The sequence below is a fragment of the Staurois parvus genome, unplaced genomic scaffold (genome assembly GCF_062004578.1).
Source record: "Staurois parvus isolate SC_StPar_1 unplaced genomic scaffold, SC_StPar_1.0 ptg000132l, whole genome shotgun sequence".
NCBI lineage: Eukaryota > Metazoa > Chordata > Amphibia > Anura > Ranidae > Staurois > Staurois parvus.
Genome location: NW_028317928.1, coordinates 2,366,739 through 2,380,752, shown reverse-complemented (window position 1 = coordinate 2,380,752; position 14,014 = coordinate 2,366,739). Strand labels below are relative to the sequence as shown.

Genomic DNA, 14,014 nt, shown 5'->3' with positions numbered 1-14,014 from the left:
TGAAAAAGTCCAAACATTTTGAAAAAAAAGTGTTTTTTAAAATTTTGCAAATAAATAATCTTTCTTCATAAATCTTGGACAAAATGTATTCAGCTATCTTTTTAGTAAAAAAAAAAACACCCAAATTAGTTTAGAACCAAAAATTATAATTTTTCAAAACTTTGTGTTTTACATTATTTTATTTTTTTTATGTTTTTTTTTTTTTTTACATACTGTCACCCTAGCTGTACTACTTGTGGGGGGTGATGAAGATTTTTTTTTTTTTACACTGATTGGTTTGACACCCATAAAGGCTGTAACCAATCATATCTCCTTCTCTCTGGCTGCATTCTTGCAGGGGGGGGGGGGGCAAGTGGGACTTTCTTTCTTTGCCATCATTTTCTTTGATTTTTTATTTACATCCCTTTTAAGTCATTATTATTGATAGTTATGTCCCAGAGGGCACTTTCATGAGAGCCAGGAATACGGAACATTGCTATCAGATCCTTAGCGTCATTCTCCTTTTCTGACAGCACGATTCCCCCCCCCCCCCAGTGTCCTGCGGCAAGGCTGCCGACTGAATGTTGGTGAAGACTTGTTAGTCCTTTTTATGTGCTAGTCAGGTGGTCCTTTGGGGGACAACGGGGTGGAGCTGAGGAGACGCCAGGAAAGGAAAATGCAATTATCTCAGAACAGTTTTACATAATCTAGCACTTTGGATGTTTTTGCATGGTGGTTATTTGCAGCACAGCAGGTGCTGTTCTCCATTTCTAGACATAAATATGTACATCCAGGCAATCCTGGTGTGCACGTTTATGACATAGCAGGCAATCCTGGTGTGCACCTTTATGACAACGCAGGTGTGCATGTTTATGACATCACAGGCAATCCTGGTGTGCACCTTTATGACAACGCAGGTGTGCATGTTTATGACATTGCAGGCAATCCTGGTGTGCACGTTTATGACATTGCAGGCAATCCGGTTGTACACGTTTATGACATCGCAGGCAATCCTGGTGTGCACCTTTATGACAACGCAGGCAATCCAGGTGTGCATGTTTATGACATTGCAGGCAATCCGGGTGTGCACCTTTATGACACTGCTGGCAATCCTGGCATACACGTTTATGACATTGCAGGCAATCTGGGTGTGCACCTTTATGACATCACAGGCAATCCTGGTGTGCACGTTTATGACATCACAGGCAATTAGGGTGTGCACGTTTTGACATCACAGGCAATTAGGGTGTGCACGTTTATGCAGCAATCCTTTTAAATAATATGATAACTGATTGATGTTTGTAATTCTAGATCAGTTACACTTAAAGCCAGCAGAGCCCCCCATCCAATGTTCCCCCCATCAGAGGAGTTGCAGGAAGATGTGTGCAGGTGACATGATCCCCCCATCCAGCCCACACACAAAGCTGGGACCCCCTTCTCTCATAATAAGAAGACATTATTACCTCCTCCTTCATTCAGCATCCATTCTCAGGCTTGGAAGACACCAGGAAGTTTCTTATGGATGCTTCTATGTTCCTCCTGAACTACAACAAAATGGCCACCGACCTTCCTATACTGAGCCAACCTTTCTCTGAACTAAAATAAAAAAAAAGTTTAAAGCGATACAATAGGCATGGCTATCATTTACTTTTTATTACGAGTATTCATGTTACTAAATTTGTTCACATCTGCGCTACAGGAAAATGGCCGCCTAACTGCTGAAGGGAGAAAATGCTCAGTGGAGATTGCCTTCTAGTGGTTGTTCTCAGCGGCTCCTGGCCGCCCAGCTGTACGTAGTTGCTATGGTGACAGGAATGCACAGAGGGTCAGTCAAGGAGAGCGGTCGCCACCTTGTGGGAAAATTAGGAAACTGACTAGGAATATTTTTTTTTCTACTAAAGGAGACAATACCTTCTTATGGGAAGAGAGAAGGGAATCCAAGTGACTTTCTGGAAACTTACCCACTTGAGCGCCAGAAAATTTTACCCCCTTCATGGTCAGGCCATTTTTGCTAATCAGCACTGCTACTTTAACCGGTAATTGCGCGGTCATACAACGTTGTCCGCAAACAAAATTTATGTCATTTTTTTTCATGCAAACAGAGATTTCTTTAGGTGGTATTTGATCACCATTGGGTTTTATTTTTTTGCAATATAAATGAAAAAAACTAAATTTTGGGGGGAAAAAACATTTTTTTTACTTTCTGCTATAAGACATGTCCGATAAAAAAAAAATCTTCATAAATTTTGGCCAAAATGTATTCTGCCACATCTTTGGTAAAAAAAAAAAAATCCAATAAGTGTATATTGATTGGTTTGTGTGATGGTTGCAGTGTCTACAAACTATGGTATATATATTTACAATTGTGTTCAAAATAATAGCAGTGTGTTGCAAAAAGTGAATAAAGCTCTAAATCCTTCTAATAGCTTTTATTTCCATACACACAAATGCATTGGGAACACGACACATTCTATTCCAAATCAAAACATGAAGAAAAATATATCAAATTTGTGTTGTTCCTCTAAAAAAATGGAAGAAAAGTGAATATTAGACTGTTCAAAAAAATAGCAGTGTTTGTATTCTTCTTTACAAACTCAAACATTCACTATATAAACTGAAAAATGTTTGAAGATTTTGCTTTCCTTTGAATCACTTAATGAATATTTAGTTGTATAAGCACTGTTTCTGAGAACTGCTGTACATCTGTGTTGCATGGAGTCAACCAACTTCTGGCACCTGTGAACAGGTATTCCAGCCCAGGATGATTGGACTACATTCCACATTTCTTCTCTATTTCTTGGTTTTGCCTCAGAAACGGCATTTTTGATGTCACCCCACAAGTTTTCTATTGGATTAAGATCCGGGGATTGGGCTGGCCACTCCATAACGTCAATCTTGTTGTTCTGGAACCAAGATGTTGGACATTTACTGGTGTGTTTGGGGTCGTTGTCTTGTTGGAACACCCATTTCAAGGGCATTTCCTCTTCAGCATAAGGCAGCATGACCTCTTCAAGTATTCTGATGTATTCAAACTGCTCCATGATCCCTGGTATGCGATAAATAGGCCCAACACCGTAGTATGAGAAACATCCCCATATCATGATGCTTGCACAACCATGCTTCACTGTCTTCACAGTGTACTGTGACTTGAATTCAGTGTTTGGGGGTCGTCTGACAAACTGTCTCCGGCCACTAGACCCAAAAAGAACAATCTTACTTTCATCAGTCCACAAAATGTTGCACCATTTCTCTTTAGGCCAGTCAATGTGCTCTTTGGCAAATTGTAACCTCTTCAGCACATGTCTTTTTTTCAACAGTGGGACTTTGCGGGGGCTTCTTTCAGATAGCTTGGCTTCACATAGGCGTCTTCTAATTGTAACAGTACTCACAGGTAACTTTAGACCTTCTTTCATCTTCCCGGAGCTGATTGTTGGCTGAGTCCTTGCCATTTTGGCTATTCTTCTATCCATTCCAATGGTAGTTTTTCACTTTCTTCCACGTCTTTCAGGTTTTGGTTGCCATTTTAAAGCATTTGCAATCATTTTAGCTGAGCAGCCTGTCATTTTCTGCACTTCTTTATATGTTTTCCCCTCTCCAATCAACTTTTTAATCAAGGTACGCTGTTCTTTTGAACAATGTCTGGAACAACCCATTTTCCTCAGAATTTCAGAGAGAAATGCACTGAAAGGAAAGGATTTAAGGAAGGATCCTTAAATAAGGGCAATAATTGCCATCTGTTTTTCAAAGAATGAATGACCTCACTAATAGAACTCCACACTGCTATTATTTTGAACATGCCCCTTTCAATGAGTGATTCAATGACACAGAATCAGCAGCATGCATGTCATGACTGTTGGGTCTGTTGGATTTCTATTACTCTAATACACCTGCTAGTAAATTATTTTCCATGTAGAAATATAATTTCTACCAAAAACAGTGATTGATCAGGTTAGTGATGTCTGACTGCTATTATTTTGAACAAAACTGTATATATACACGAATATATATATATATATATATATATATATATATACTGTATATATAGGATTTTTTTTATACTACTAATGGTGGTGATCAGAGACGTATAATGGGACTGTGATAGTGCGGGTGGCAATCTGACACTAACTGTCATTAGTGACTAACTGACATGACCTGTTACACTAACACAGTGATCAGTGCTAATACTATACACGGTCACTGTACTAATGCCACTGGCTGGGAAGGGGTTAACATCTAGGGGCAATCAAGGGGTTAAATATGTACCTAACAATGTCTGGGGTGTGCACACTAAAAAAAAACGCACATCGCTGCTGTATGAAGAGAGTATTATGTCATTTGCGGAACCGATCAGCGGGTCTCGGCCATCAATCATTGGCCAGGACTCGCTGATCGGCTTGTGCTGCAGCCATCTTCTGGGCCCGTGCGCACATGCACGAGTGGCCCCGGGAAGAAAGCCGCGGTGTACAGGTACGTGATTGTGCCTGTACACACAGACCTGTCGCGGTAAGAGCCCATTCACTCTTGTGCGGCTGGTTGTGTGACTTTGGGGTCCAAAGTCGCATGACAGGTCGCGCCCCATGTTTCTCAATGAGTACCATTCATGTCTGAGCGACTTGAAAGTATTTCCTGCACTACTGTGGTCCAACTTTCATGTGACTTGATGGCCATAGACTTCAACGTAAATCCTTCAAAGTCGCATGAAAAGTTGCACCTGAATGATATACAAGCGACTCGTATACGTGTTTTTTTTTTATTATAGTTACATGGTTAGTTTTCCATCCAGTTCAAGCTTTGTACAGCGCAAACAATCATCCTTGGTCAAAGCCAAAGTCGCACTTATCCAAAGTCACATCAAAGTCTCATTAAAGACGCATCAAGGTGCTTTTTAAAGTCACAATGAAAATCGCACAAGTGTGAATGGAGCCTAAATGTACTGCAGCGAGTCAGCAAATGGTTACGTACTTTGTGGGTGAGTTGTAAGTGGTGCCTCTGAGGTTGCCATTTGAGAGTGAAAGGCCGGCAAGGGGTTATGATATAATAATACGGTAAAACAATCGGTGCTGACCCGCTCGGACGGGACCACAGCTCAGTAATACGGCCATTGTGACAATACGTGTGGACAGTGCACCGTGGATTGTGGCAATACATGGGCAGCACAGTGGCAATATGTGGGCAACACACCGCGGATTGAGGCAATGCATGGGCAGCACAGTGGCAATATGTGGGCAACACACCGTGGATTGCAGCAATACATGGGCAGCACAGTGGCAATATGTGGGCAACACACCGCAGATTGCGACAATACATGGGCAGCACAGTGGCACTATGTGTGCAACACACCGCGGATTACGACAATACATGGGCATCTCAGTGGCAATATGAGTGCAACACACCGCGGATTGCGGCAATACATGGGCAGCACAGTGGCAATATGTGGGCAACACATCGCGGATTGCGGCAATACATGGGCATCACAGTGGCAATATGTGTGCAATACACCGCGGATTGTGGCAATACATGGGCAGCACAGTGGCAATATGTGGGCAACACACCGCGGATTGCGGCAATACATGGGCAGCACAGTGGCAATATGTGGGCAACACACCGCGGATTGCGGCAATACATGGGCAGCACAGTGGCAATATGTGGGCAACACACAGGCATTTGTAGCAATCTATGGCATCTGTGACAGTATATGGACATCTCAGTGGAAATCATGGTAACATATCAGCAAGCCAGCAGCTGGTGGCAGTAAGTGAGCATTGCACCGGCTTTTGGGGCAGTATGTGGGCGACATGTTGAAAACAGTATCCCCGGATGGGCAGCAAATGGGCTCTGGGAATCAGCAGCCAGGCCATTGTGACAATTGGGGCCAATACTACAATAACAAGAGTCAACAAAGAGCCGCCTGCATCCAGAGATCGCTTTCCTGGTGCCAACAAGCCAGCATACATGTGCTAGTGCGCTGCCATGGATTGGCACCAGGAAAGGAGAATTTGATACAATTTTCCGCTCACATGGCGCCAACACGGCGGCACACTTCCACATGTATGTTGTCACAGAATGGCACCAGGAAAGATATATTATAATATTTGACACAATTTCCCATTTCCCAGTGCCAACCTATGATCACATGTATGCTACTGTTGGCTAAACAAAAAATCTGTCTGCAGAAGATAAGTCCCGTATCTAGGGTCATTGTGTGCTGCTGCTGGTCAGGATGAGAAGCACATCGGCCTCAGCTTAGACAACAGGAAAATGGTGCCTGGCCGTACACGGGATCAGTAGACTGTATAGCTAGGACTGGAAAAGATTATCAGATTTGGCTTCAACTCGGTAGAAGAAACCCCCCTAATGCATTTCGCCCATGTGGAGCTTACTCATAGAGGCCTCAGCCCCACACGGGTGAAACGTGTGACAGACCCAACCGGGACAGGGGATTTGGAGGGGACTGCAGGCCTGCCTCTTGCCTACTGACTATGGGATCTGGCATTTGAGGGGGCTCTATTCTTTGAGAGGTTTGTGCCTGGGGGGACCTTTGAAGTAGTTTTATTTTGGATTCAAGACCATGTCTCCCCGAAACACGCAGACTGAGAACTGGAGGACCCGGATACAGATGTGGGGCCTCTGTGTTTTGTTGGGGTATAGAACCAACAACCCAAACCAGCATTGACTGCTCCAACCCCCTCCTAGACTCAAAGCAGATTATAATCGACTCAAAACAACCCGATATTGGGGTCTCGCTGTTATGTGTAATCTCTTTATTAGGGTGTTATGTGTACCTATCCTGTCAATGTATGGAGTGTCCTTCACCCATTGGGTCATTTTCCCATTGTGTGCCTCCTAGGTGTAAATTTGAGTAATCTATTGTTTCTGTCTGTTTGCTAATCCTCCTGGAGATTCCTACAAGATCTGATTTGTCTGTAGGTGTTATGTGTACCTGTGTTTGCCTATCCTGTCCAGGTATGGAGTGTCCTTCACCCATTGTGTAATTTTCCCATTGTGTGCCTCCTAGGTGTGAATTTCAATTGAGTCACCTATTGTTTCTGTCTGTTTGCTAATCCTCCTGGAGATTCCTACAAGATGTGATTAGTCTTGTGTCAACTTTACCTCCTCACCCAACCATTATAGGATGTTTACCCCAATGTGTAATATTTGTTTTTATTGTTCATGTGTGGACTGCCCCTATTTTTAAAGTGTATAAAAATCTGGAGTAGTTTTACTTTGGATTCAAGTCAATGTCCGGACCACACACAGACTCTGAGAATTGGAGGACCTGGATACAGATTTGGGGCCTCTGTGTTTTGTTGGGGAATAAAACCAACAGCCCAAACCAGTATTGACTATTTCCACCTCTCCTAGACACAGAGACTCAAAGCAGAAGATTATAATCAGCTCAAAACAACCTGATGCCAGGGTCTCCTGTTGTTATTTGTAATCTCTTTAATAAGGTGTTATGTGTACCTGTGTTTGCCTATCCTGTCTAGGTGTGGAGTGTCTTTCTCCCACTGTGTGCCTCGTAGGTGTGAATTTCAATTGAGTAACCTGTTGTTTCTGTCTGTTTCCTAATCCTCCTGGAGATTCCTACAAGATGTGATTAGTCTTGTGTCAACTTTACCTCCTCACCCAACCATTGTAGGATGTTTACCCCAATGTGTAACATTTGTTTGTATTGTTCATATGTGGACTGCCCCTATTTTTAAAGTGTATAAAAACCTGGAGTAGTTTTACTTTGGATTCAAGTCCATGTCCGGAACAAACAGACTCTGAGAACTGGATACATATTTGGGGCCTCTGTGTTTTGTTGGGGAGTAGAACCAACAGCCCAAACCAGAATTGACTATTTCCACCTCTCCTAGATACAGAGACTCAAAGCAGAAGATTATAATCAGCTCAAAACAACCTGATGACGGAGTCTCCTGCTGTTACGTGTAGCCATGTTTGCCTATCCTGTCCAGGTATGGAGTGCCTTTCTCCCACTGTGTAATGTCCCCATTGTGTACCTCCTAGGTGTGAATTCCCATTGTTAATTGAGTCACCTATTGTATCTGTCTGTTTGCTGGTCCTCCTGGAGATTCCTACAGGATGTGATTAGTCTTGTGTCAACTTTACCTCCTTACCCAACCATTGTAGGATGTTTAGCCCAATGTGTAATATTTGTTTTATTGTTCATGTGTGGACTGCCTCTATTTTTAAAGTGTATAAATACCTGGAGTAGTTTTACTTTGTATTCAATTCTATGTCCGGAACACACAGACTCTGAGAACTGGAGGACCCAGATACAGGTTTTGGGTCCTCTGTGTTTTTTTGTAGTATAGAACCAATAGCCCAAACCAGCTTTGACTTCTCCAACTCCATGCTAGATTCAGAGACCCAAAGCAGAAGATTATAATCAGCTCAAAACAACCTGATGCTGGTGTCTCCTGCTGTTATGTGTAATCCCTTTATTAAGCTGTTATATGTACCTGTGTTTGCCTATCCTGTCGAGCTGTGGAGTGTCTTTCTCCCATTGTGCAATTTCCCCATTGTGTGCCTCCTAGGTGTGATTTTTTTACTGAGTAACATATTGTTTCTGTCTGTTTGCTAATCCTCCTGGAGGTTCCTCCTGGATGTGATTAGTATTGTGTCAACTTTACCTCCTCACCCAACCATTGTGGGATGTTTAGCCCAATGTGTACAGCCCAAACCAGCATTGACTGTTTCCACCTCTCATAGACACATAGCAGAAGATTAGAATTGGCTCAAAACATCCTGATGCTGGGGTCTCCTGCTGTTATGTGTACCTGTGCTTACCTATCCTGTCTAGATATGGAGTTCCTTTCTCCCATTGTGTAATTTCCCCATTGTTTGCCTCTTGGTGTGAATTCCCATTGTTAATTGAGTTACCTTTTGTTTCTGTCTGTTTGCTGGTCCTCCTGGAGATTCCTACAAGATGTGATTAGTCTTGTGTCAACTTTTCTTCCTCACCCAACCATTGTGGGATGTTTAACACAATGTGTTATATTTGTTTATTTGTCCCAATGTGGGACTGCACCTATTTTTAAAGTGTATGAAAACTTGTATTTCTGTTCAATAAAGTCCTTCTTTGGTTTTACCTCACCATGTTGTCTGTGTATGATGCTTGGGGTAAAGGGCTGGTATTAACTATTGGTCTTCCGGAAGGTTTGAGGGCAGGAGGCACTGTTTGACAGAGGCACCCAGTTGGGGTGCCAGGTGGTCTGTCACAAAATGCATCAGGGGGGTTTTTCTATGGGTGCATCTTAGCATTGCACTCTGCTGATCCTGTGTGTGGCCGAGTGCCATTTCCCCGCGACCACATGTTTACTGCCATGGAATGGTCCCAGGTAAGTATTTGAAACGGGTTTCTGTTTTCCTGGTGAAAACATGGCAGCATATTACCACATATATGCTGCCATAGATTGGCTCCAGGAAAGGAAAATTACAGTATTTAATACAATGTTTCTGTTTTCTTTGTCCATGCACATCATCTATATGGCCAGAAGGAAGTGCTGGAGATGATGGGAGCACAGCCTGCACCTCCTTCCAGCTCCATCTTCTCTCCAGTGTCGACCCATTTTGGCCTCTGTGTGGCTATAGCAGTGACACTTAAATCTCTGCTCCAGTTCACCAATTGGTGTCTAGGCGTTATAGGAACCCTAGAAAATAGAAAACCTATAGAATTTTTTTTTTTACGTTACATAGTTTAGTTGAAAAAAGACACAAGTCCATCTAGTACAACCAACAAAAGGGGAAAAAACTAACAGTAAAATTATTCTGTATATGCTGTAAAGCATGCTTGTTATAAGGGGTTAATCCTCCGCACTGTGTACAAAGGCTGTTTGATCCTGTCTTTTCTGATCCTCCCCTTCTTCTACTGTCCCCAATCCATTTTCTGACAGAACAGAGCCTTGGAGGCAAGCTGCACATGCTCAGTTTGGTGCATATTGCTAGAGTCTTTTTTTTCTTGGGAGAGTGCATGTGATCAGCAAAGGACCAATCAGCGCTGTCCAGACAGAGGGTCAGAGGTCATGCAGCCTCATAGGACAATAAGGGGAGAATAAAAACTCCTTTTACGAGCTTTAACCAGACTCACGACTGCTCCAACTGCTGATGAGAAAAGGTATTTAGCAGTTTATATTTAGTTAAAGTAATTGCATTTCCATGTTCCGTGTACTGTGGGAGACAGGATATAGTGAATGCAGGGTCCCAGAACAGCGGGCATAGTGAATGCAGGGTCCGGGGAGTCCGGATATAGTGAATGCAGGATTCAGAGAGACCAGATATAGTGAATGCAGGGTCCGGGGAGACTGAATATAGTGAATGCAGGGTCCAGGGAGACCAGATAAAGTGAATTCAGGGTCCGGGGAGACCGGATATAGTGAATGCAGGGTCCGGGGAGACCACATATAGTGAATGCCGGGTCCGGGGAGACCGGATATAGTGAATGCAGGGTCCGGGGAGACTGCATATAGTAAATGCGGGGTCCGGGGAGACCAGATATGGTGAATGTAGGGTCCGGGGAGAGCGGATATAGTGAATGCAGGGTCCGTGGAGAGCAGATATAGTGAATGCAGAGTCCGGGGAGAGCAGATATAGTGAATGCAGGGTCCAGGGAGACCGGATATAGTGAATGCGGGGTCCGGGGAGACCAGATATTGTGAGTGCAGGGTCCGGGGAGACCGGATATAGTGAATGCAGGATTCAGAGAGACCAGATATAGTGAATGCAGGGTCCGGGGAGACTGAATATAGTGAATGCAGGGTCCACGGAGACCAGATAAAGTGAATTCAGGGTCCGGAGAGACCGAATATAGTGAATACAAGGTCCGGGGAGACCAGATATAGTGAATGCAGGGTCCGGGAAGTAGATATAGTGAATGCAGGGTTCGGGGAGTACAGATATAGTGAATGCAGGGTTCAGGGAGACCGGATATAGTGAATGCAGGGTCCAGGGAGACCAGATATAGTGAATGCAGGGTCCGGGGAGTAGATATAGTGAATGCAGGGTTCGGGGAGTACAGATATAGTGAATGCAGGGTTCAGGGAGACCGGATATAGTGAATGCAGGGTCCAGGGAGACCAGATATAGTGAATGCAGGGTCCGGGGAGTCCAGATATAGTGAATGCAGGGTCCGGGGAGACCGCATATAGTGAATGCCGGGTCCGGGGAGACCGGATATAGTGAATGCAGGGTCCGGGGAGACCGCATATAGTGAATGCGGGGTTCGGGGAGACCAGATATGGTGAATGTAGGGTCCGGGGAGAGCGGATATAGTGAATGCAGGGTCCGTGGAGAGCAGATAAAGTGAATGCAGAGTCCGGGGAGAGCAGATATAGTGAATGCAGGGTCCGGGGAGAGCAGATATAGTGAATGCGGGGTCCGGGGAGACCGGATATAGTGAATGCGGGGTCCGGGGAGACCAGATATAGTGAATGCAGGGTCCGGGGAGACCAGATATAGTGAATGCAGGGTCCAGGGTTTAGTAACACTTTAATAATTACATTATATGATTACACTTCTTTGCCCATAGCTTGTATAAGTAAGATAATTAGGACACAAGTGGATGGCCTGTACAACGTAAAAACCCGTGGGGGGGGGGGGGTCACAGGTGCAGCAAAAGGTCTGCTGTCAGCAGCATGTCAAAATCAATGACAGGCTGAAATATGCAGCAGCTGGATGCTGTTCTGACCAGTACTTGCATTTAGGGTCATGTGTTCAGGGAATATCCGATTGCCTCTCAGGGGATCAGGAAGGAATTTTTTCCCCTGCAGGAGCAAATTGGATCACGCTTTGCTGGGTTTTTTTGCCTTCCTCTGGATCAACTGTGGGTATAGGATTTCCGCTTTTGGTACATACGACCCTGAACACCAAATGCGAGTGCTGACCGAAATAGTGTCTAACTGCCCCATATTTCAATCTGTCATCGATTTTGGCAGGCTGTCGGAAAGCGCTGCATGCTGCACCTGCGCCTCTCTTGTGTCCAGAAATGCCAGGTTTTTTTGCTGTACAGGCCATACTGCCCATGTGCATGATCCCTGATAGCAGCAAATATTTGGCAATCCTGCCAGCCCCTTGCCTTCCGACAGCATTATAATCCACGCCAAGCACAGAAGCGAATTCCGTGTGCATTTTTTTTTAAACGCTGCAAGACTTGCTGCCCGGACAAAACATCTCCTACAATGAGATCTCTTAATAGTTTCATTGCTAAATTAACTTTTTGATTTTCATCCTGTTAATCTCTTCACGCCGATGCCTCCCGGTCTTTTAAGGGGTTTTAGACACTGGGAGGCGGGGCGGGGTTTTAGGGTCATGTGACCGCCGTGATTCGCTGTCACGGCGGCTACATGATCGGAAAAGGTCCCGATCGCAAGGGGAGATCGGGACCTTTCCATGAGACACTGGCATATGTGCTGGGAGCACGCAGGGCGTGCGCTCTCAGCACATATGTGTTTTCAATTGGTACGCAAATATGCGGCCACTCGGCATCAAGGCCCAGCCGCCGAGAGGCCGCATATTTGTGTACGCTCGGTGTCAAGGGGTTAAAAAAGAGAACTACTATGACTTGGGCTCATTTTTCTGTTTAGGTTTGTTGTTTTTTATACACCTTTTATGTATACCAACTTTTTTTTATTTTTACAAATAGGGACCCCCGGAGAACTATGGGTCACCTAAAGAGGCAGCACTGAAGTAATGATATTTTTTAAGTAGATTGGCTGTCACGGGAACGTTTACCTGAAGTCGCAAACAAATAAAGGATTTCCCAGCAACACTTACCAACCAGCCTGCAAAACAACCAATGTGGGTCTGTCTATCAGTTTGCATTAACAACAGAGGGTTTTGTTTGCACACATTTGCAGATACATGCGTAAGCCGCAGTGCCCACGCCAAGGGTCTTCTGTATACTGTGGACCTAACTAAAATTTCCAGAGCCTTCATAGTAGGAGCACATATTATCAATGGATAGGTTAAGGGCGGGTGTGCCTGGAGGAGCCCACCCCTCCTTAAAGGTACAGGGACGCACGTGGCGCCCAGCTATACCTAAATGACAGCAAAGGCATCCATTGCGTCCCTGCGTCCAGATTAGCCAACTGCACAAAAATGGCAACTGTCCCGACCTAGAACCAGCCTTAGGAGTAAGGTGCACGTGACATGTCTGGTATGGGAGGAGTTACCTGTGTGTATACATTTCTGCTTAACCACTTTACCCCCACCCTATAGCAGATTTACTGCTACAGGGCAGACATTCTGTGCAAAATCATGTATATAAATGTAATTTGGCACTTCTGCCAATAGGGGGCACACACCAGCTGCTGAAACTCTGCTTCTTCTGTGATTGGACACAGCAGAATACGATCAACAGGTGCCGGACAATGGATGAGCGCTGGCACCTGTTGATCACCTTGGACAGGGGGTTTCAAACTGGCGGCACCTCCAGCTGTTGTGAAACTACAAGTCCCATCATACCTCTGCATTTGGGAGTCATACTTGTAATTGTCAATCTTGCAATGCCTCATGGGACTTGTATTTTGGCAACAGCTGGAGGGTCGCCAGTTTGACACCTGTGACCTAGGAGATTGACAGAACACAACTCTGCTTATGTAAACAAGGCAGAGCTGTGTTATGTCAACGACCATCTGCTAGATTTTATTCAGGGAATAAAATCTAGATGATTGCCTGGCAAAAACAGCGCATTGTACACACAAAGACACAGGCTAGGCACAGAATGAACCCTTTGATCGCCCTGGATGTTTAACTCTTTCCCAGCCAGTGTCATTAATACAGTGACAGTGTATATTTTTAGCAGCGATCACCGTATTAGTGTCACTGGTTCCCACAAAGTGTCAGTTAGCGCTCGGTCAAGCTAAAAAACGGTGCGGGAGAGCATTCCGATTGCAATGCCCTTGCGAACCGCTGCAGGGGTCAGTTAAAGTTAACAACACCCCGAATGCAGGTTGGAAATGCATTACGTTCACTCACACCGGCCCGCACCAAACCGCATGGTACAAAGTACCATGCGATGCGGTTGCCATAAGTT

The 14,014-nt window shown here is 44.6% G+C and overlaps 2 protein-coding genes across 4 annotated transcripts in view; both read right to left on the bottom strand.

Annotated features, from left to right (window-relative positions):
• Positions 1 to 1,608, bottom strand: part of LOC149466148 (uncharacterized) — a 31,137-nt gene extending 29,529 nt beyond the window's left edge. For 2 of the 3 annotated variants that reach the window (XM_089672866.1, XM_089672867.1), the window contains exon 1: positions 1,443 to 1,600. The gene's annotated coding sequence lies outside the window, so the exon portion shown is untranslated. Of the gene's footprint in view, positions 1 to 1,442 lie in introns of all 3 variants that reach the window. The other variant, XM_089672869.1, reaches the window with a different exon arrangement.
• Positions 1 to 14,014, bottom strand: part of LOC149466145 (uncharacterized) — a 132,165-nt gene that overhangs the window by 51,123 nt on the left and 67,028 nt on the right. The window contains exon 7 of the mRNA XM_089672703.1: positions 824 to 1,157. Coding sequence (XP_089528829.1) covers positions 824 to 1,157 — 334 coding nt within the window. The remainder of the gene's footprint in view (positions 1 to 823; positions 1,158 to 14,014) is intronic.